At 35.1% G+C, this 24401-nt stretch overlaps 1 protein-coding gene across 1 annotated transcript; it reads left to right on the plus strand.

The window, feature by feature from the left end:
• Nucleotides 1-19405: 19405 nt before the first annotated feature.
• Nucleotides 19406-20350, plus strand: OR9Q2 (olfactory receptor family 9 subfamily Q member 2; the record flags this gene model as incomplete). The annotated part of the gene is made up of 1 exon (XM_080912915.1): nt 19406-20350. The coding sequence occupies one exon, from the start codon at nt 19406-19408 to the stop codon at nt 20348-20350; it is 945 nt and encodes a 314-aa protein (XP_080769041.1).
• Nucleotides 20351-24401: the final 4051 nt, after the last annotated feature.

Genomic DNA, 24401 nt, shown 5'->3' on the forward strand with positions numbered 1-24401 from the left:
TTGAAAGGAAAAGCCAATTTTATTTGTACTACTGATAGTTTCTAGTGAGTGTGATGTCACCTTGAACAGAGGAAGCTAGCAAGTGTTCCAGAGTGTGAAGTAGAAAATGGTGAGATTTGTACTCAATAATTCCATGTTCTTTTGCCTTATATTTTCCTCATTCCCAGTTTGTCACTTGGCACTGGTAACCATTGGTAACCATTGATACTCTACTTCATTATTTAGAGAATCAGGGTTTGAGTTGACTGACTTAAATTAAATTACAGATTCCTTTTCTCTCTTGCCTTAGTTTTAATAAACATTACAAATTATTTCTAAAAATGATCATATCCTTGAGTTATTATGGATTGTGACAAATGGGTTTTCATTTCCGTTTAGATGTGTAATTTCTTGGTCAGTGCCATTTGCATTCAGTATGATGACACAGTCCCAACCCTCTGCTTCATTAGATTATCATTTGCTCTGGTAATACTGACAAACTTTTCAAATTTCCTTGATGTTTATTAACTCACTGTATTGTTTATTCTGTCTTCCTATGTTAATAGTTTCAAGATGAGTTAAGCCACCTGTTAGTGCTTCACAAAGACTAAATATATAGATTTTGAAAGACACAGTATATTGCTGTTTCTCCTCACACTTTGTTCACATATTAATGGGTTCTCATTAAGCATCACGTGCCATGCTCAGCAAAGTGAATGAGACATATATGGCTTGCTTAAGCATACATTATGCTCTGTGGCAAAGGTCTACTTAAAGGAGAATGTAGGAAGAATAAGTCAGCATATTCTGACTGGCACCCAGCAGTGGCCCACACATGCAGAGCAATTGCTTCCACATTTCTTAATTCTGAAAACTTCCTGACACCTGGGTACAAATAGTGACAGAGTATATGACCAGAAGGATCAATGAGATGGTGCCAACTACGTGGAATGAGCAGTCATCGACTAATGGGGCACAGATGAAGGGTATAAAGGCACAATGCATTCCTGCAATAAATGAGTCTGCTTCCATTTCTCATCTGACTCCTGGAATCTATGTTGTTGACTCCATGCCTTCTAAGGTGCTACTGCCAAAGACAAGGGAGAGTTCTTGTGAATTCTATACTAAACTGGGAAAAATCTTCAGAAGCGAATGTCAATTTCTCTTATTTCTAAGTACAAAGTACATATCAGGTAGTAATTGCTTTGGAAAGAATATTTTATCCTCATGAATGGTGTTACTTAGGTTTTGAGTGGATAAAAAGCACATTGTTTAAAATAAAGTTTTGTTTTGAAATTGAAAAAAAAAACATATTTCCTTATCCCTCAGTGTAAGGAGCAGCTCGGCTGCCCTTCCAAAATGGTGCAGACATCCAGCTTGGTTAGAAATAAACAACCTGACTGCGCATGTACATAACTGCTTCTGGCATCAAACACACCCACACGGCATTATGCTAATAAGGTGATCCCTGCTCTACCAATCCCCGGAGGACAAGTCACATAACCTCAGTCAGAGAAGGATAAAAGGAGGGTGCTCTTGTCACTCGGGGTTGCCCTTATCAGCATTGAGGTGTTCCTGAATAAGGGCTGTTGAGAAGAATCCGGAGTGTTGTGTCTTCCTTGCCAGTTGAGTTGGGTGCGACACCTCAGAGTATGCAGAAGAATGTAAATCATGTTTTACCTCTATCTCACTGTGAAGATTTGGAAAAATTGATTTCTTGGAGTAAGAAAAAATATATAAAATTAACACTAATTCAAGATATATTAAAAATTAAATCTTGCATATGAGACTTCTCAAAAAATCTGCTGTTGGTATTAATCATTTTTACCTTTCTGTTTGTTCTTCACTTTTAATGTTTGTCCTTGACAATTGCTGCAATTCTATAACAAATGACCAAACTGAAAAATTCAGAATCCAAAATGGTAAAAGATACTGAACCATGGAAAAAGAATTTTTCCATGATTCTCAACATAAAGCAAAATAAACTTGTATGAAAAACTGACAACAGACAAGATGTATTATTGAAGTTATTATTTTAAAAGCAATATTTGTTTATATTTAAAGCATCATTATTTCATAATAAAATCCATAAGTTTTTAATAGAGATTTGTGTTAAAATCCTGCTTAAAAATAGACAGCTTTTCTAAACCACTGGCCAGTATATAACTCATGTGTCATTTTTTTCAGGTTAAACATTAAAGAAAGTGCAGTAAATTATAAATGAGTTATAAGAAATGTTCTACAGAGTTACATAAACAATATTAGATCTTTGAGAATAAAATCATTAAGCTTTTTCTCTTATATTGTATTAAAATAAAAGGAATTCACAAGGAAAAGAAAACATGTACTGAAAATAAACTTTTCTGAATAAAGGATGTACTTTTCTTTTTAAGTGAGTGCATAATAATTGTACAAAATAATGGGGTTCCAGAAGACATTTTCATGCATGCATGTAATGTACTTTGACATATTATCTTTCTAGTTTTCTCTTGCTCTTCTTTCTACTGTCTACCTTTGATAACTCATTTAAATATTGTTTCTGTGAAGAAGAAAATAAGCAGTAATTATCTCTTCTGAAATTACACATTTCACTTAACATTGATCTCCAGTGCCACCAATTTTCCTAAAGATATTATAATCTTATTTTTCATAGCTGAGTAACACTCAGTTGTGCATACATACTACCTGTTCTCTATTCATTTATCTTCTATATCTTTCTCTATCATTTATCTATCATATATCTATATTTATTTCTCATAATTTATTTCTTTATTTAATTTATACTCTGATCACAGTCTTCCATCCTCATAGTCCCCTCTCACCTGACCCTTCCCCTATCCACCTGCTCTTCATCTCTCAGAAGTGGATAGGTTTCCTAAGTATCAGCTCATCCTGGCACATAAAGTCATTGCAGGACTAGGTGTATCCTCTCCTACCGATTCCAGACAAGGCAGCCCACTTCAAGGAATAGAATTTACAGGCAGATAATAGTCAGAGTTAGCTGCTGTTCCAGCTATTGAAGGACCCACATGAATTCCATGAGCTGATGCACACTAACCTTCTGTGTTATCTTCAATAAAGGACCTTTCTTGTTCTTTACTTTGATTTCCTTCTATTTGAAGGGAGGCCAAGGGTTGAGTAAGTGAATCATAATGACAGGTCTGTCTTCTGAGATTCAATCTGTCTATTTGGATTACTTTGTTTTTGTTTGGAGTTGCTTGTAATTGAATCCACTAACTTGTGTGGGATTGACAAGCTTCATATAAATGAATTACATCACCAAGGCATTTATTTGGACTTTATTCCTTCTGACTTTTATATGATTTCATAAACAACTTGACATTAATCAAAGCAAGTCTTATTTGATGAAAGAAAATTATCTCAGAGATCTTGTCATGCATTGTATGATGGATACCGAACATTTTAAAGTTAATAATTAGGGATAAGAATGGAAGTGAAAGTCAGAGAAAATGACTATATGTTCTGATAGAATTGGGAAAATTTGTAAAGAAAGGGTCAAATGATTATTTCTATACACATAACTCTGTGACTATGTTGGAATCCAGGTGACATACCTTCAAGATTTTAACAAAAAATGAGATCAATTACTGATCATCTTTATTTGGAGTGTCTTCTGAATCTCTGATTAATAATGAGTTCGTGGATAATGTTAATGAAATTTGTCTAAATAGTCATAGCTTGAAAATCAACCAGAACAAGTCAACCATTACAATCACTAATGATCTTTTCATTTTGGGCCCTTAGATTGTATGCCTGAAAATTGGAAAGCTTGAAGTATTGGACTTATAATAATACTTCCTGTAGTTTTATTATCTTAGGAGAACCCATAAAATCCTTGCAATTCTAAAACATTCAAAGTAAGAACAGGAAAAACAATTAATCTCTGTCCTGTGGAGATGCAACCAGTGCTCTAATAGAGGAACTGTTTCTGTAACCCCTATTCTTATTACTAATTTACTTCTGCTGAAAAAAATTATGTGTCACAGTATCCATGTTGAAATAAGGAAACAGCCACAAAGAAAGAAATGTTTTTATCTACCTATATATGGGTTCTAGAAATTGACTCAGATTACTAGGATTGCATGCCAAACTCTTAGAAGCATATCACTGACCTTAAAGTGCCTACTTTTGAGGTATGATTGAGTATGCAATATACTGTAAAAATATGTAGAACATTGTGTTTTATATATTGTAGAATTCAGTGTCCCTAAGTAGACATGTGAAGTTTGTTGAAATTACTAAACTCTTCTGAAAATAGAACTCTAATCCACTCAACAACTAATTTTTAACTAGAGTTTGTGTCATTAATGAGTGTACTCAATATTGCTTATGATGTAGAGTGTTGGGGACATGCTGTGGACAGCATACCATGACATGACTGCCAGCAGGGGCCAGGATGGAGACATCTCAGAAGACCACGGCGACTCCTTGTGAAAAAGGATGGGTCCTGGGACTATGAGAAGCAGGACACACATCCCTCCAGGGTGACCTACCATCTGAAATAAGAGCCAGTGTGCAGTAGGCTTTGATGGAGACATCTCAGTAGCCCACAACAACTCTTTGTAAAAAACAGTTGTTTCCACTTCTCCTAACTTTAGCCCTGGATAATGGCTGTATAGATTTCATTTGTGAGTGACTACTTTTCAGTTGGCCTTGGCACACAAAGTTACTTTTCTGTATCTGACTTTCCTATTTCTTTCTCTTTCTGTTCTGTTGTATTCTGTGAAACTAGATGTTCCTAGATGTAATGATTCTTAACAATTAGAAATTAAGGCATAAGGGCACAGCTCAGTCCTAATGGTCAAGGTGCATGCTGTGTGTTCTCATCTTAATAATTGCGCAATGGTAGTTCAAGATTAATGTTCTACTTGCAAAGAAAGTTTGAAAAAATTATTAGGAAATGAATTAGAGCCAAAATAGAGAACTCAATAGAGGAAAATGTTACTGAAATTATAAAATAAGTTTTGCACAAAATTTGAGAATGGATAAGAAATTACAGAATGCATGAAATTATATATTAGGAAAACTAAGTGAAAATGTTAAGTTATTAATATATAATTGCTTAGAGAAACATATAGAATAATATTATTTTTACAAGTGTCATTTAAAGACCTTTTTCAGTAAAAACAATTAGTAATGAGGAAAAAGTCTCAATGAGATCTAAAGTAGTCAAATCCAGAGTTTAATCAAATATAATCATAATCACATATAAAAACCTAATAATTTGTAATAATATTATATATACGTATATAATAGTAAAAACAGGAAGCACTGCATTTTCATTACATTAATTAATTTTTCTGTATGGCATTTGAACAATTTCTGAGCTTCTTTTAGTATTGTGTCAGAAGTATTCTTTCCATGAATACTAGTTCTCTAAGCTATTAATGAAAGAAAAGGTTCTATTTAAATAATTTTGACAAGTGCTGGGTTAAAGTTGGTGTGGATTCTAATTACATGACTTTATAATGCAACAATAAGGTATGCTTTTCTATTTTTCTTTCTGTTTTTTTAATTGGATCTTTAAATTTACATTTCAAATGTTATCCCCTTTTCCATTTCCACTCTGGAAACCCTTTATTCCATCTCCCCTTTCGCTGCTTGTGTGAGGGTACTCTCCTCACCTACCTTTTCTCATTTACCTGCCCAGGCATTGCCATATATTGGGTATGAAGCCTTCACAGGACAAAGAGCTGCTCCTTCAATTAATTTCGACAAGGCCATCTTCAGTTACATATCAGGCTGAAGATAATGGTTGCTTCATGCTGTCAAGCTTGGTAAAGCCTCTCAGGAGACAGCTACATCAGGCTCCAGTCTTTACTTTTTGGCATCTCTAATAGTGTCTGGGGTTGGTGACAATATATGGGATGGATCCCCAGGTGGGACAGTTACTTAATGGCCTTTCCTTCAGTATCTCCTTGACACACTGTCTTCATATTTCCTCCTGTATTTTGTTTCTCCTTCTAAGAAGGATTGAAATATCAACACTTTGCTATTTATACTTTTTGAGCTTCATGTGGTCTGGAAATTGTAATTTGGGTATTCCAGAGTTTTTGGTCTAATATCCGATTGTCAGTGAGTGCATACATCATGGGTTCTGGGTTACCCTCCCTCAAGATGATATTTTCTAGTTGAATCCATTTGCCAAAGATTTTCATAAAGTCATTGTTTTTAATCAATGAGAAGTATTTCATTGTATAAATGTACCACATATTTTGCATCCATTTATTTTTCTGTTGAAGCACATCTGGGTTCTTTCAAGTTTCTGGCTACTGTAAATAAGGGTGCTATGAACATAGTGCCCTTGTTATATGTTGGAGCATCTTTCAGCTACATGCCAATGAGTGGTATAGCTGGGTCCTCTGGTAGTACTATGTCCAGTTTTCTGAGAAAATGCCAGACATATTTCCAGAGTGTACCAGCTTGCAATCCCATCAACAATGCACTAGTGTTTCTCTCTCCCCACATCCTTGCCAGCACCTGCTGTCACCTGAGATTTCAATCTTAGCCATTCTGACTGGTGTGAAGTAGAATATCAGTGTTGTTTTAATTTGCATTTCCCTGATGACTAAGGATGTTGAACATTTGTTTAAATGTTTCATGACAAGTTTGTATTTTTAAGTTGAGAACTCTTTGTTTAGCTCTGTACCCAATTTTTAATAGGGTTATTTTGTTCTCTGGAGTCTAAGAAATCTCTAAAATATCTGGACATCATTTCCCAGTCTGATTTTCTGTGGAATGAATAAATGAAATAAAGTTGTGTCTAAAAGTATGGGAATCATAGAGACATGTTCCTGAAACAGCTACCTGAGATAACTAAGAACACATCTGAGATTTCTGTCAATGCCTCTCAAGCTTTCCTTCCTAATCTAATTAAGAATATGTGTTAGTATCTCACTCCTACATTCAGGCATTTATATTTAGTTATGACACACTAAACTATTAGCCTTGGAATTTTAACAGCTGGCTTGCTGATTCTTTTTTTTTATTTCTTAATTTATTTAAATATTAAGTTATATCTCAATATCAGCCTCCCCAATTCTGGTCCTCCCCTTCCCAGGGTACACATTTTATGGCCCCATTCCCCTCCTCTACTCTTCTGAGATGAAAGAGGACCTCTGGTGATCAATGCAACTTGGCACATAAAGTTACTGCAGAACAAGTTTTATTTTCTCTACTGAGGCCAGACTAGAAATCCCTGTTAGGGAAAAAAGCAGACAACAGGTTTACAGACAGCCCTGTACTCTAGTTGTTTGGGGACATGCATGAGTACCAAGATTCACATCTGCTTAATATGAATTGTCTAGGTCAAGTTCATGTATGCTTTTTGTTGGTGGTTCAGTCTTTAGAACTTCCGATGGGTCCACATTAGTTGACTCTGATGATCTTCCTATAAATTCCTATCCCTTTTTAGTTCCTAAATCCTGTCCTCAAATGTTTCACATGACTCTCTGAGCTCCATCTAATGTTTGACTGTGGTTCTCTGCATCGAGTTTCTCTTTACCATCTACCTCTGATATACATTTTATTTCCCCTTTGGGAAAGACTAAAGCTTCCTCTCTTGTACCATCCTTGTTCTTTGGCTTCTTTGGCTCTGTGAATTTTAGTATAGGCAAACTTTACTTTATTGTGCATGTCCACTTAAGTGAGTACATATTTTGTAGTTCCATCTGTTTGCCTAAAAAATTGTTGTTCTTATTTTTAATAGCTATTAGGTATTATTCTTATTAAGGTATAAAGTAATTTCCTTGCAAAAATAAACTATATTTTCTTTATCTACCTTTCAGTTGAGGCACATCTAGGTTGTTTACAGTTTCGGTCTACACAAATAAATCTGCTATAAACATAGTTGAACAAGTGTCCATTTAGGATGGTGGAACATCTTTTTAGTATATGCCTAGGAGCTGTATAGCTGGGTCTTTAGGTAGTACTATTCCCGATTTTCTGAGACACCCATAAATTTGATTTTGAGATTAGTTGTGGAAGTTTGCCCTGCCAACAGCAATGGGGTGTTTTACATCCTTGCCAGCATGTACTGTCTCTTTAGGTTTTGCTCTTAGCCATTCTGTTGGGTGGAATCTCAGAGTCTTTGATTTGTAGTTCCCTGATGACAAATATGTTGAAGATTTCAATTGTTTTGCAGCTATTAGAGATGCCTCTGTTGAGAATTCTCTGTTTAGTTCCATATCCCATGTTTTAATTGTATTTTTTGGGTTGCTGGAGTCTTAACTCCAAATGGTTGTAGTTTGTCTTATTGACAATGTCTTTTGCCTTATAGAAACTCTTTGTTTTCTTTTTTGTTTTTTACCATATATAGAGGTCTGAAGTTTTTTTTTTTAATAAAAATAATTGTATTTACTTACAAGCATTCAGAATGCCAACAAAACAACTACATTTTTTTTTTCAATTATAGTGTGGTATTCAGTTAACAGAATAATTATCTTTGTATAAGCTGCATCAGAGACAACTGAAGATAAAAAAATAAATCAAAAGAAAAAAGCATAAACAAAACAAAACAAAACAAAAAATAACCAAATTATTGTCCCATATATAACTAATTTGTGTTGTGCACAATAAAAAACCTGCTTTAAATTTCTATGCCAATTTAAAACCCCCAGACTGTACCAGGCAATGTTAATAGCTATTGAAAATACCACCATAACAGAACTATATAAAGACACATTTGGTAGTGTGTTAACTATACAAAAAAAAAAAAAAAAAAAAAAAAAAGAAAAAAGAAAAAAGACACTGTACAGTTTACAAACAAATTTTACACAGACTTACATTTTAGTTTTTTTTTTAAAGAAAAGAGTTGTATACAGGTGGGTGAAATGTTTATAGCAAGAAAAAAAACTGTGCTAGAACCAACTTGTTCATCATCATCTTCTTCATTTTCGTCTTTCTCTTCTTTCTCCTCTTCCTCATCCTCTTCTTCACCTTTCTCTTCTTCTTTATTTTTCTTGCTCTTTTCAGCCTTGACTGACCCCTTTTCCTCTGCATCAGGTTTTCCTTCAGCTCTGTAGGCAGCAATATTCTTCTCATACTTCTTCAGCTTGGTGCCCTTCTTCTCATAGGGCTACTTGTCATCCATGGCAGTGTTGTTCCACACTTCCCCTAGTTTCTTTGTGGTATCACCAATGAGTAAGCCAGGAAGTTTGCCTTCTATTTTGGGCAGTACTCAAAACAGAAGAAGTAGAAGGCAAGGGAGGCCTCTTGAGTGCATTGAGGTCCTTGAAATACTTTTTGGTCTCCCCTTTGTGGAGTATGTATGTTTTCATTTCTTTTTCATAACAAGCCTTGGCCATATCTTCAAATTTCCTTTTTTCTTTAGCAGACATAGTCTTCCACCTCTCTGATCACTTCTTAGAGCTCTCTGAGAAGTTGAAAAAAAAAAACATCTGGGTGCTTCTTCTTGTGTTTTTCCCAGCAGGTTTACACAAAGAATTCATATGAGGACATTTTACCTCTTGGCTTCTTAAGATCTTCTTTGCACATGTTTAGTTGATTTTGCTCTGAGAGGTACAGAGTTGCCCAGTGTCTGCCTGGCTCTCCCTTGGCCTGGAGCCATCTCTATGGAGTTCAACGAACTGCAATGGCTGTGATAGCAGGAGCCAGACACAGCCCCCTTATGGTCTCTGCGCTGTAACCTGGTCTGAAGGTTTAATGGTTGTCTTAGGGTTTTGTTGCTGTGAGCAGATGGCATAACCAAGGAAAGTCTTATAAAAACAACATTTATTGGGGCTAGATTGCAGGTTTAGAGATTCAGCCCAGTATTATCAAGGTGGGAGCATGACAGCATCCAGGCAGGCATGGTGCATGCAGGAGGAACTGAGAGTTGTACATCTTTGTCTGAAGGCTGCTATAAGGACAGTCCCTTCCAGTCAGCTAGGATGAGGGTCTTAAAGCCCACACCCAGTGTTACCTACTCCAACAAGGCTACACCTCCAAATGGTGCCACTTTCTGGGCTAGGCATGCTCAAACCACCACAATGGTTTAATGAAAGAATTCATGAAGTGCATTGAAGGATCACAGCAAACACACATGTTCTGTTGGCTGAGATGCTTGCATGGCTGGAAATCCTCTCACTTGCTTGGCATCTCCAATAAAACCTGTACACACTCACACACACACACACACACACACACACACACACATATACATATATATGTATGTATGTATGTGTATATATATATATATATATATATATATATATATATATATATATATATATAAAGAAAAGATGGTGTCCGGGTTTCAGAAGCAGTGTTAGTTAAAATGGAGACAAAGAGAGTGGAGGGCATATGGCCTGTAGAGGTGGAGCAGGGGATAGGGGCAAGGGGGATGCCTCTGGGGGACCAGTGTTGGGAATCCCTTCCCCCTGAGGAACCAGACACATGTAGTATAATACAAAATAGCATTTATTCAGAACATGAGAAGGGGAGTTAGAAGAGCAGTAAAGGCAGAGAGAGAGGACTAAAGAAGTAGAGGACTGCCCTGGGACATGAACACGTGGCAAGGGAGGGGTGAAGGGAATGTTGAGAGGACGGATAAGGGAGCAGAGCAAAGAGCAAGAACACAAGCAGCTCTTTATTTTCATGAGGTCTCATTATTTAATTGTTTATCTTAGTATGTGTTTTGTTCAGCAAGTTGTCTCCTGGACCAACGAGTTCAAAGCTATTGCCATTTTCTTTTCTATTAGATTTAGTGTATTTGGTTTTATACTGAAGGCTTTGATCCACTAGGACTTTTGTTCAGGATTATTAATATGTGTCTATGTGCATTCTTCTACATGCAGACACTCAGCTAGTCTAGCACCATTTATTCAAAAAAATTCTCTTTGTTTTCTATTATGTGATTTTTGATTCTTTGCAAAAAAATATCTATTATCCATAGGTATGTACATTTATTTCTATGTTTACAATTTGATTCCATTGATCAATATTCTGCTTCTACAACAATACCATACTGTTTTATTACTATTGCTTTGTAGTAATCTTGAAGTCATAGATGGTAATACCTCCAGAAGTTCTATTATTATACATGATTATTTTTGCTCTCCTGGGCTTCCTGTTTTGACATAGGAAGTTGAGAATTATTCTTTCAAGGTCTGTAAAGACTTGTTTTGAGATGTTCAAAGAAATTGCATTGAATCTGTATGTTGCTTTTAATACATTGGCCATGTGTTATTCTACTGATCCATGTGCACAAGAGAGCTTCTTCAATTTTTTTCTTACAAATTTATTTAAAGAAGAGAGATACATGTTCAGATTTTTAAAAGCATTTTTGGTAATTCTTTTAGAGGTTTGATAGCATGCATTGAAATCCCACTAGTTACCATAAGCATAAAATACATGTAGAATAGAATGTAACATGGAAACAGCCAGAGTTTTCTTGGTGTGTATAGATTGAACATAATGATTGATCTTTGAATAACAAGAATTGCCACAAGGCTATATTCCTAGCTCTTGGATTATTAATGATTTAAAGTCTCCGTGTACCAGACTCTTAGATGGTGCTATACGCTTGAAATTCTTGTCATATAGGTCTTTCACTTGCTTGTTTAAATTTACACTAATATATTTTGTATTATTTGTGGGTATTGTGAAGGGTATTGTTTTCATAACTTTTTACCAGCCTGTTTATCATTTGTATAGAGGGGATCCATTAATTTTAAGTTAAATTTGCAACTAACTTTTCTGAATGGGTTTATCAGTTAAAAGATTTCTGTAATAAAATATTTTGTGGGTCACTTCTGTATATTTTCATATTATTTGTAAATAGCAATACTTTGACTAATTATCTTCCAATTTGTAGCCCTTTTATCACCTTTAGTTCTCTTATTGTTCTAACTTGCGTTTCAAGTGCTAAATTGTAGAGAAAGAGAGAGTGGACAGCCTTGTTTTAGCCATTTTTTTTTGAATGGCTTTAAATTTCTCTTCACTTAGTTTGATGTTGGCTATTAGTTTGCTGTATATAACCTTTATTGTTTTAGTTATATATTTTGTATCCCTGATTGTTCTAAGACTTTTAAAGTGAAGGGGTGTTTGATTGTGTTAAAGATCATTGCAGTATTTAAGGAAATGACCTTGTACTTGTTTTTACTTTCAATTTGTTTATAGAATAGGTTGTATTGAAGGCTTTTTCTATATTGAATCACCCCAGCTTCCCTTGGATAAAACCTATTTTCATCATGAGTATAGTAGCCTGGGTTGGCATTTGTGATCTCTTAAGGACTAGAAAATGTTAATCAAGCCCTTCTGGCTTTTAATATCTCTCTTGTGAAGTATTGTGCAATTCTACCTGGTCTATCTTTATATGTTACCTGGTCTTTATCCCTTAAGACTTTTAATATTCTTTCTTTGTTGTGCATATTTAAGATTTTGATTATTATGTGGCAGGAAGGTTTTCTTTTCTGACCCTCTCTATTTGGTGTTTTGTAAGCTTCTTGTATGTTTATAAGCATCTCTTTCAAGATAGAAAAATTTCCTCTATGAAAATGTTGAAGAAATTTTCTGGTCCATAAAGTTGTGAGTCTTCTACTTCTTATGTTCTTACTATCCTTTGGTTTAGTATTTCAATAATACCTGAAATATTCTGGATGTTTTATCTTAGAAGCATTTTATCTTTAGTCTTGTTTTTACAAATGTATGAGTTTCTTCAATCATATTTTTACAACTGAGATTCTCTCTTCCATCCCTGTGTTCTATTGGTGATACTTGTTTGTTTGTTTGTTTGTAGTTCCTGCTGTGTTTTATAAGCTTTCCATTTTCAGATTTGCCTCCATTTATGTTTTCTTTGTTGCTTACAGTTCCATTTTCAGGTCTTGAACAATTTTTTTTCATTTCTTTCACCTGTTTGAGCACATTTTTCTGTATTTCTTTATATTTATTCATTTCGTCTTTAAGAGCCTCTGCCTGTTCGTGCTTTTCTATATTTCTTTAAGTGATTCATTTCTTTCTTTCTTTAATCCCTATTTAACCTTCCCAATATCAAATTTAAGGTTATTTTCTTGTAATTTATTTATGTTTTGATATTCAGGAATTGCTGTAGTAGGATAGTTGGTTTCTGATGGTGCCATATTGCCCTGACTCTTTTTGATTGTGTTCTTCTGCTGTCCTTTAGCCATATGGTTGTCTGTAGTATTATAGTTCTGGTAATCCCTGATGTCAGCAGACTTCTGGGCTTATAGGTAGAGTTAATTGTCCCTGGTGGGTGTAGGGTGGAGAGGAAGGATACAGGTAGAAAGGGAAGTTACTCATGGTTTTAGGGCTCTGTTTGCCAGATAGCCGCAGGCATCTAAGAATACAGTCAGAGTTTTTATTGGTGAAATGGCATACAGATGGGAAACAGCAGAGCTTTCTACCTTTGGTTTGCCCAGATGTGCCTGCAGGCAGGAAATTTAAGTATAGATCTTACCTGGTCGGTGCTAATTGTTGAAGGTGTCTGGAATTTTATTTATATATATGGAGCAGAAGATTGAGTGCAGAGGTGACAGGATAGACCTCAGGGCTTCTGTGCTTGCCAGGGAAACAGGCTGTAGAGTATTAGGGTTTGGTGATCTTATCTGGTTGGCCCTGACAACCTCTTTGGGATTCTTAAGGGCAATGCAGCTTAAGCAGAGCTGTCATGTAGTCTCCCTCTATTGTCAATCTTTAGAACATTGTCAAACATGTTCATTGTTATCATATTTTCTTTTGTTTTTAATATTTATACATTATGTTTTTTTATAAGATATTTTATGTATTTACATTTTAAGTATTATTCCATTTCCAGATTCCCACCTCTCCCACCCCCCTCACTCTGCTTCTATGCTCCCCCTGCCACCCATTCTCATCTCATTGCCCTGGCATTCTGCTACACAAGGGAATCAAGCCTTCATAGGACCAGGGGTTTCTTCTATTGATATTAGACAAATGCCATCCTATGCTACATATTTGACTGGAGCCAAAGGTCCTCCATGTTTATCCTTTGGTTGGTGGTTTAGTCCCTGGGAGATCTGGGTGGTCTGTTTGGATCATATTGTTTTTATTCCTATGGAGTTAGAAAGCACTTAAGCTCCTTCAGTTCTTTCTCTATCTTCTCCATTGGTGACTTTATACTCAGTCTAATGGTTAGTTGTAAGCATCTCCACTTGTATTGCCAAGGATCTGGCAAAGTCTCTTAGGAGATATCCATGTCAGAATTCTATCCAGGAGCAGTTCTTGGCATCAGCAATAGTGACTGGGTTTGGTGGCTGCATGTGGGATGAATCCACAGATGAAGCAATCTCTGGATGGTCTTTCCTTTAGTCTCTACTCCACTCTTTGTCCCTGTATTTCCTTTAGACAGGGTAATTCTGTATTAACAATTTGAGAAGTGTGGGTGGTCCCATCCCCCTATCGGGGTGCTTGCCTAACCTCTGGATACATACCATACAATTTCTTCCTCCCCTTTTATGGGTATTTCAGATAATCTCATTCATGTTGGGTCCTGGAAACCTCTATCTTCAGATTGAAAACTTTATTTCTAAGATATAAAGAACTGGTGAGTGTGATGTCTTCTGTGAATCTCATTATTTTTTAAAACTGATATATTTTTACTTGGTAAAAGCAGAGAGAAAAGCAAGTATGGAGTCACAAGTCATATTATGAAGCTCACAAGTTAGGAGGCAGTGAAATCACTAATTTCTACCCAAAAATGTGGAAAAGACATAACATAATGCATCCTAATCTCTGTTGTCTATAAGAACAGGCATCTATGGGTCTTGAAACTTTAACATTCTTGGGACTATACACAGACAGTCAAATATGGGTAGACCACCAATAATACATTTTGAAGCTTTGTCTTCATATATATTTTTGGAGGTTACTTGCATCAGAATCACTTAAGATAATTATGACCTATGTATAGATACATACACACACATACACACAGACAGACAGACATGCAGACACACACACACACACACAGAGAGAGAGAGAGAGAGAGAGAGAGAGAGAGAGAGAGAGAGAGAGAGAGAGAGAGAGAGAGATGGCAGAGATGGCAGAGATGGCAGAGATGGCAGAGATGGCAGAGATGGGGACACTTACCCACCTATAAAACTTTTAATCCAAAATTGTTTCTATCATAAAGAAATGCAGGCACAAAGATAGAAAAAAGACTGAAAAAAATGGCCAAACAGTGATGCACCCATTTTTAAATACTTGCCATGTGCGGGCACCAATTCTTTACACTGTTAATGATGTTATGTTGGGATTGCAGATAGAAGGGTAACATAGCAGCCCTCTCAGTAGACCCATATAGCAGCTGACTAAGACAGATTCAGATACCTACAGATAAATATCAGATGAAGGTTGAGGACCCTTTTAGAAGAATTAGGGGAAATACTGAAGACAGTATAGAACATGACAAATATACAGAGATACCAATAGTGTCAACCAACCTGGAACACTGGGAACTCCCAGAGACTAAAGCCACCAACTAAACAGCATACATGTGCTTGTCTGAGACCTCAGATACACATGTAGCATATGGCTGCCATGTCTAACCTTGGTAGGACAGGATGAGCCTAATCAAGCAGAGATTTGATGCACCAGGCTATGGAGGAATAACTGGGCAGAGCCAAAAGGGAGGGGAGGAGGGGGACAGCATTTTGAATGTAAATAAATGAATAAATGAATAAATGAAAAAATGAATAAATAAATAAATAGGATAGTTTCTCATTTTTAGAATTAGAGATGTAGTGAAGATTACAGTCACCCTTAGGATTTTCTATGTTTTCATGGTAGAAAGTTAATTCACTGGCTCCTGATTCTGAGTTCCATACTACTTCTTGGGACTCCTTCCATGCTCCATTCCCTGCTTTTGCCAAATGAAGATATATCAGTTTTATAAATAAATGAGATTCATAGGATATATCAGCCCCACCTCTCTTCTGTTTTCCTTAAACCAAGGTTTCATTGTAATTTGTGTATTCTTGTCTGGCCTTTAATTTTTAGGAGTATTTCTACATCTATTCCTGAGTTCTGTGATTTTATGTGTAGACATCACACATAACGCACCACTTTTATATATGTATATACTGTGCTTTGATCATATTCACTTAGTAGTGAACTTTCAAAGTCACATATTCTTGTCTGTCTTGGTCAAGGCAAAACAGGGCTCATTTTTGAGAAACAGCATTATTTGTGATCAAGTCAGACCATGTTAGGGGAGCATCAAATTGAAATAAAGCAGACATTCAAAAGGGGGTTTACTTTTTGTACAAAGTAGTTAGAGGGCATGTTTATTATCTAGCTCCAGTACACTCCACTGAGAGATAGCATGATAAGTTGTGGGAATTTGAGAGTTTGAAATTAGAAAGCAATGTTTGAAGATATCAGACACCTCATTAGGAATCCCCAAATCATCTTCCCAGGAGAGTTACCTCAGGTGCTAACTGGTATGTAGATCTTTGATAGTCACTGTAAGATTCATACCAAACATCTTATATTCAGAATGGTTCAAATAAGAAGCCTAAGAACACATGCTGCTCTCCTAAGCCATGCTATTGAGGCTGAAGTCTGAGGCAACTGCAGGAAACCAGGGTCAGGGATAGATTGTTCGATCATGCTGAGAAGAATTAAAGATGTTCTTTGCAGTGAGATTAATACAGAGAACTGACTAAATTCCATCTCAACCATCATGCAATGACACTTAGAAAATGCTGGACTTTTATAAAAAGGAAAAAGGCAAAGGCATTAAAGTTGGAAAGAAAGCATGACTGGCTCAAGCTCTGTCTTTGTCACTGGATGTCAGAATTACCTATAGGCCACAGGTAGAAACACCACAAGAAAAATAAAGGTACTAGCAGAATCAGGTAAAAATAGTTCACAATTTGTACATCTAATTCTTTCTTTGTATTAATGGTGGGGGATCAGCTCATCTCAACACTGGTCTGGCTTAATAGAACTTGTTCTAATCACGAAAGTCATTTCTTATAGCACTGTTGTAGAACTTTTTCATTTAATTTTCCCAAATCCATTCATTCAGACTGCCCCATTAATATTCATTAATACTAGGTGGCAAAAGGTTTTGTTCCATTTTAATTTCAAACATGTATACTAATTGTTAAACTACTGTTAGTAGGGGCTTTGAGAATAATCAATCAATGCTCATGGGGTTTTGTTAGAAACCTGTAGAAGCTTATGTTTGCTATCTTGGTTGCAACATTAATACCAGTATGTATATGGATGCATTTATCTGTGTTGAATCTTTATTTCCAGGCAACATAAATTAGTACAGCAACTATCTTTTTTTTTCTTTCTTTTTACAAATCCATACTGATAAACTGAAAACAGAAATATTGGTGGTTAATAATAGAATTTTTCCCTTTGGATCATAATGTTTTGTTTGTAGAATATACAATGGTCATTGGATAAGCTTGGTGAAAGAAATTCTGTAGTTTACTGAGTGTAATTTTATTAATTGGTATACCACAAATAGAAATAATTTCAAGAAATTAAGAGATACTGTATACCTTTAAGAAGAAATCATGTAGTGTATATTCCTATACTATTGATAAACAAATAGAATGTACAAAATTGTCAATGTGATAAGCTCTCATTATGTTATTTATATAAAAATGTTGGGCACATAAGTTCTGTGGGATTAGACACAATTTATATATAAGTATATATTTGAAAGTATTTTATAGGCAGATATTCAATCACATCTCTGGTAATTCATCTACATGAAAAAAAAAAACGAAACGAGATTGCTCAATATACTGTTGAAAGCAGAACTTCTCTAAGGCTTTTTCCTGGTGTAAGCTACACATTTAAAACTCTTGGGATACTAGGGTTTAGTAACCTATCTTTGTCTTTGTGATAATATATTTATAATAGTTCTGCCTTTTTTAACTTACTCTAAATCCTCACATATAATGCTCATTAACGTCTTTGATATTCACAGCCTATTGTGTTTGATATTAAAGGCAAACATAAATTTTCAACTGCAGAAGTATTATTTTTAATTTTCTTTAACTATATTATTTTTCTTTTTTTTTCTCAATAAATGCATTTTATTTTTAGCCAGGTCAATATTCTCTTGCTCTTTTGGAATAATACCATACAAGCTTGTATTAGATTGTCCTGTGAATAAATGGAAATTTATCATCTTCAGATGGATACAACTCTTGGCTTTATTAATTCAGACTTGATTTTATCATTGGATTTCAAATATTTTTCAAAATGCAATCCTGCTACATTTCCTTACTGAATATTTTATCCCAAAAAATGGCAGTTAGCAAAGATAAACGAGTCACTTATTCATATTATAAAGTTGGCTTGCTCTAGACCTGCATTCTTCTTTACTCTCTTCAGAACACAATCCCCAGTACTATCCTTTTAAAAAATATTTCCATTCATGTTTCAATTTGATCTTGGACTTCCACTGATTTACCCAATTTTTTGGTGTACTTTAATCTTTTTTTTTTTAACGACTTTATTTTGCAAAACAAAGATAAATGTAAAGATTTTAAACATTTTTTGCTTAAAATTATACATTTTTGTCAGTACTGTTTTTTCAGACATTAAAATAAATTTTACATAAAACCATGTGAATATGTTTTTTAGTCAGTACTTGACTTTTTTCAAGGGCTTGACAGTATGCATTGAAAACGTACTAGTTGCAATAAGCGTAAAGTACATGCAAAACAAAACGCAACATGGGAATAGTCAAAGTCTTCTTGTTTTGTGAATATATGTATATTTTTTGTTTTCTTTATTTCTTGGACTTTATTTTTCTTTGGAAGAAATATGTTTGTGCATTATTTTTCTAGAAGAAAATATAATTAGAGATGACCTTTGTGAACATTTCAAATTTTACATTCACTTGAAAGATGAATTCATTTAATAACAGCATTTTATCATGGAGAAATGTTGCAAATAGTCACACCAGTTATTGAAAGTTCAAATGAAAATAGAAGAAGCTAACAAAAGATGCTCATTTATCAGTTTCAACAAGGAACTCTCAATTTATGTGGAGACTTTAGCTTTTCAGTGTCCTACATCTGTCTTACTTAGCATATCATTTTGTAAGCACATGGGTAGATTAGCCTCTTCTGACAATGGAAATTATGGTTCACACAGGTTAAGTGTTCCATATAACATCACATAGTTAATTGGAAAGCAGTTGTTCCAGGTCTGGGTTGTCAGGCCATGGACCACTTATTCTCCATGCCTACTATTTTAAAAGTATCCATCATATTTTATTTTAGAGTGAAATCTACATTTCTCTAAGTTTTCCTTAGTCTGCCAACTTTGTAGTAAAAGACTATTTATTAGAGACTTAATTTACAATCTGTTACTCAAAATGACATTCTTTAACTGTGAGGTTCTGTTCTTTCCATCTTGTCTTATATCTTACAGGTAAACTCCTAGATGGATGGCTGGGAGGAACTACACCTTCGTAACTGAGTTCTTTCTGACTGCATTCACTGAACATCCTGAGTGGGGGCTCCCTCTCTTCCTTTTATTTTTGAGTTTCTACCTCTCCACTCTGCTGGGAAATATGGGAATGATCATTCTGATCCACAAGAACCGCAGACTTCAAACGCCAATGTATTTCTTCCTCAGCCATCTTTCCTTTGTGGATATCTGCTACTCATCTGTCATCATCCCTCAGATGCTGGCTGTGCTCTGGGAACATGGCACAACCATATCTCAAGTTCGCTGTGCAGTTCAGTTCTTCCTCTTTACCTTCTTTGCTTCTATTGACTGCTACCTCTTGGCAATCATGGCCTATGACCGTTATGTGGCTGTGTGCCAACCACTGCTTTATGTCACCATCATGACGGAGAAGGCCCGTGTAGGATTGGTAACTGGGGCATACGTGGCTGGTTTTTCCAGTGGTTTTATTCGGACTGTCACAGCCTTCACTCTTTCCTTCTGTGGAAGCAATGAGATCAATTTCATATTCTGTGACCTCCCCCCACTGCTAAAACTTGTATGTGGGGACAGCCACATTCAGGAGGTAGTGATAATTGTCTTTGCCATCTTTGTTATGCCTGCTTGCATTGTTGTTATCTCTGTGTCCTATCTGTTTATCATTGTGGCTATCATGCAGATCCGTTCAGCTGGTGGCCGAGCCAAAACGTTCTCTACCTGTACCTCCCACCTCACTGCTGTAGCTCTCTTCTTTGGTACCCTTATCTTTATGTATTTGAGAGACAATACAGACAAGTTCTCAGAAGGGGACCGAGTTGTTTCTGTGTTCTATACAGTGGTGACTCCATTACTGAATCCACTCATCTACAGCCTAAGGAATAAAGAAGTAAAAGAAGCCATTTTGAAATCTCTGAGAAGACCCAAGATTTCTGGAGGGAACTAGGTTCTAGTTACTCCCCCCCTCTCTTTTTTAATCATGCAACAACTTTCCTTTGTTTCTACTTTTTTTTTTCATTTTTTTCTCAAATGTCACTCATTTTACAAGGCTTTCCTAGACTCAGTTTCCTGGACTCAGATATTACATCTTTACTTTCTGACTCATTATCCAATGTTCTTGTCATCATTTGAAAGATGATAGGGGTTTATATGTCTGATATTGACACATATTCACAATTTGACAGTAGATGACATAAGAAACGAATATATTTTTCTTCACTGTGCTTAAATAAAACATTTACAAATAAAAATATTCAGTGCAAATTTTTTATATGAATGATATGAATGGATTATTCTCAGGTTTCAATGCTGGCCTTTCTTTTCTAATTCCTTCAGCACTTATTTTCCTAACAACTGAATAGATTAATTTATTTGATAAAATATTTTGTGGGTTCCAATATATGAGTGAGCCCACACTATGGCTATCACTTTCACTAGTGTTTACTGAACTCAGCTTAATTCTTAGAAAATAAGTACACGAGGACTAAGCAAAAATATTTGGAAATCAGGCACAAAACTATCTGCAAATACAAATAATCTGTTTCAGAGAAATTCTCTAAGGTTTATTATTATGAATTTTAAAATTCCCTGCTTCCAGGTTTTGTGGTATTTGAATGATTACAGTAAAATTAAAGGAATAGTAACTAATGATTTTATAAACATTATAAAATTTACAGGAATTACAAAGGTTTGTTATAAGAATTTTTATTTCAAATGTTTAGCTGGATTTGAGTTGGCTGGCTGTTCTATATGTAATATATATCTATATGTATGTATGTCTGTATGTATATATATATATTATACATACATATATGTATATATGTATGTGTGTGTGTTCTACATGTGTGCAGGTGTGTCTGTGTATAGTGATGTTATATATATATATCACTATAGAGGTGTGTTTGTGTATAGTGATATATTATATATATATATATATATCACTATAGAGGTGTGTTTGTGTATAGTGATATATATATATTACATATATCACTATAGAGGTGTGTCTGTGTATAGTGATATATATATATATATATATATATATATATATATATATATAGTCAATACTATACATGTGTGTGTGTGTAGGTGTGTCTGTGTATAGTGATATATATATATATATCTCATGTAGCAAACACACACACAGACATACACACACACACACCATGCCACATAACACTTAACTAATTAATCCAAGTCAGGGAAAGTAGAAAAGTAGAATCACTTGTCAACCAGATATCAAACTCTTTATTGCTTTTTCTTTCCCTAGCTATAGTCTATTGCCTCATCTAAATCACACAGCCTGGAATTTATTGTTATGTTATTTGCCTTTCCCCTTTTATCTGGTGAGGAAATCTAATTTTTTTAATTTCTGGTGGTAGAAGACAATCCAAAGCACTAATGTTTTAAACTTAAACTGTCAAAAATGATTTAACAGAGTCAATAAAATCTATGAAAACAAATAATGTAATTATCATAGGTAAGATATTTTAATTTTAATTAATAAAATCTAGGGAAAAGACCAGATAAAAGGAAGGAAGGAAGGTGAATTTGATTTAAACACATTATAGGTATCTATAAAATTACAAAATAATAAACAGAACAAAAGATATTAAATTTAAACAATGTATTTTTGAGACAAGTGCAAACATATGATTAGACTACAGTAAAACCAAGGTACAAAATTTCTAGACACTGCTTTAGATAAAACAGTTTATATATTCAGTTAAATAAATATTTATTGACCAAATGCAGATAAAAGGAACCACACTCTTTTAAGCTGAAGATACAATAACCACCTAAGATCTTCAAGGGCTCTCAAAAAAGAACAAAAATAGATGTAATATGCATTTGGCATTTCTACATACAATCATATGCACAGCAAAAGAGCCATGTCCACCCCTCAGCTTAGAACTTCCTTGAGCTCACCCTGCACTCCATGCTCCACTTCTGAAAGGAGATATCAGAACTTACATTTGAATTTCACTTAAACACAATCTCACAGCACATTGTCCTTCTCATAGAGTGGATCCTTGTACATAGTGCAAAACAAAATATGGCATTAACAAGGTTCCCAGGAAATATTCTGCCAGCTCTCATCTTTTGCTGATTCTGCATCACTGATTTTTTTGTTCTGGAGCTGGAAGAACAAACACATTCTACAGAGAGCACCAAGTGACATTCTGGGTTGGGCAGTTCTCCTTATATCCTGAGCAGATCTCTTCAGATAGATGCCAGTGGTATACAGAAGGGTGGCATTTGCCACAACACGCTCTCTGCTACTTATATTAGGAGTCTAGTCCTTGACAGAATTTAACTGATAGCTCCAACCAAAGTGATCAATACAAATGAAAACTGTTTCAAGGACATTTAACACACTCTCTGGAGAGAAAGCTGTACTATGCATTTCATAGAGAACAATCCTGTTCAAAGAAAAATACAGGGTTCCAGAGGCTGATTTAAAAAAAAATTCTTATGGAGTCAGCCTTGCACCTTATTTCAACAAACCTTTTACAGCCTTTTTCATATTAAGCCTGGCAAAGTCTGTGATATCATCTATGACTATGGAGTTATAGTATATCCTTGAGAGGAAAGGTCAAAGGCCTGTTTCTTCAGCGAATCTCTAAGTGGCTGCCTAGTATCCAACTACTTACTTGTGGGATATGATAGTGGTACTGATCCTAGGGAAATCTCTTTGCAAGATTTTCTGTCTTACAGATGTAATTTGCCCAAGTTCACAACTTGCACACTTTATAGCAGGTGGTATAATATTCCAAATATATCTTTCACTATTCATATTATTTTGAAGTAAATAGAAAGTTAGAAGCTGATCATACCCTGAAAGTTTTACAATTTCTCCTAGGGCATCAAGCTTGTTGTTGTTGCACAGATCCAGCAGCTTTCTGAAACAATCTACTATCACTACCACCACCATCTTGCCCACTGATCTCACTAACAGTGCCAGACCCAACAATTACTCTTATAGCCCACAAAAGTTTCTATTTCAGTGAATGTAGGTGTGTGTGTGTGTGTGTGTGTGTGTGTGTGTGTGTGTGTGTGCGTAGTAAAAATAAAGAAAGTTGTATGTGTGAGAAAAAGAAAAATCAACTTCCAATTGCTAAGAACATTTACAGTAGACTTATATCATGTAGATTAAGAAAGTGTTTGGTGAGTATATTTTAAAAAGAATGAGAGGAAAAACTATAGTTATAACAGATATCTAAGTACAAGCATTCAATTTTGTCTCTGTACTTACACAAATGACACTGTAGATTGGGGTATAGTGACCTCATATGGTGTATTCTATGTGAATATTCTCTGACTACATAATTTTCTATAGTAGACATTTTGGAATACTTACGTAGGCCATGCATGATTGTATGCATGTGTGCAGGCATGCAGGCTTGTACATATGTATGTATGCAGGAATGAATGTAAGTGTGTGTCTCATTTAGCTATGAAATATTTTGGAATTCATGAAGAGCGGAAAAGTTCTTAGCAAGTTCTGCCTCTTTAGTAGGTTATTATAGTGATTATCCATGCTCTTAATCATAATCAGTAGTCATGGGTAGATATATTAGTGTGTCTCTTTATTTTGGAACTAATTGAGACAAATTCTCCCTGACCCATATTTACTTTGGATAAAAACACTTCCAACAGAAGTGGACAGCTCACCAATAATTATTTAACAACTCTTGAGATAATGTGTCTTTATCACATATAAGGTACTATCTCAAATTACATGAGTCATAATTAATATCATTGTATTTATTCAAGTTAGCAAAGTTTCCTCAAAGCAAAGAAGAAACTAAGGCCCAGGAAGGTGGTGAGACTTGTAAGAGTTGAGTAGCAAACAACTGGTCGAAAAGACAGGTTCTGATCTTAGGTCTTCAGAGTGTCTCTTTGTTTATTTTTAACCTTGTTTTTCCTCCCATGCCTCACAACATTGTAGTTTTCTTTAGTAGCAATTGGATGTGAATTGTACTCTTAATCTTAGTGTT

Source organism: Micromys minutus, assembly GCF_963924665.1.
Source record: "Micromys minutus genome assembly, chromosome: 2".
NCBI lineage: Eukaryota > Metazoa > Chordata > Mammalia > Rodentia > Muridae > Micromys > Micromys minutus.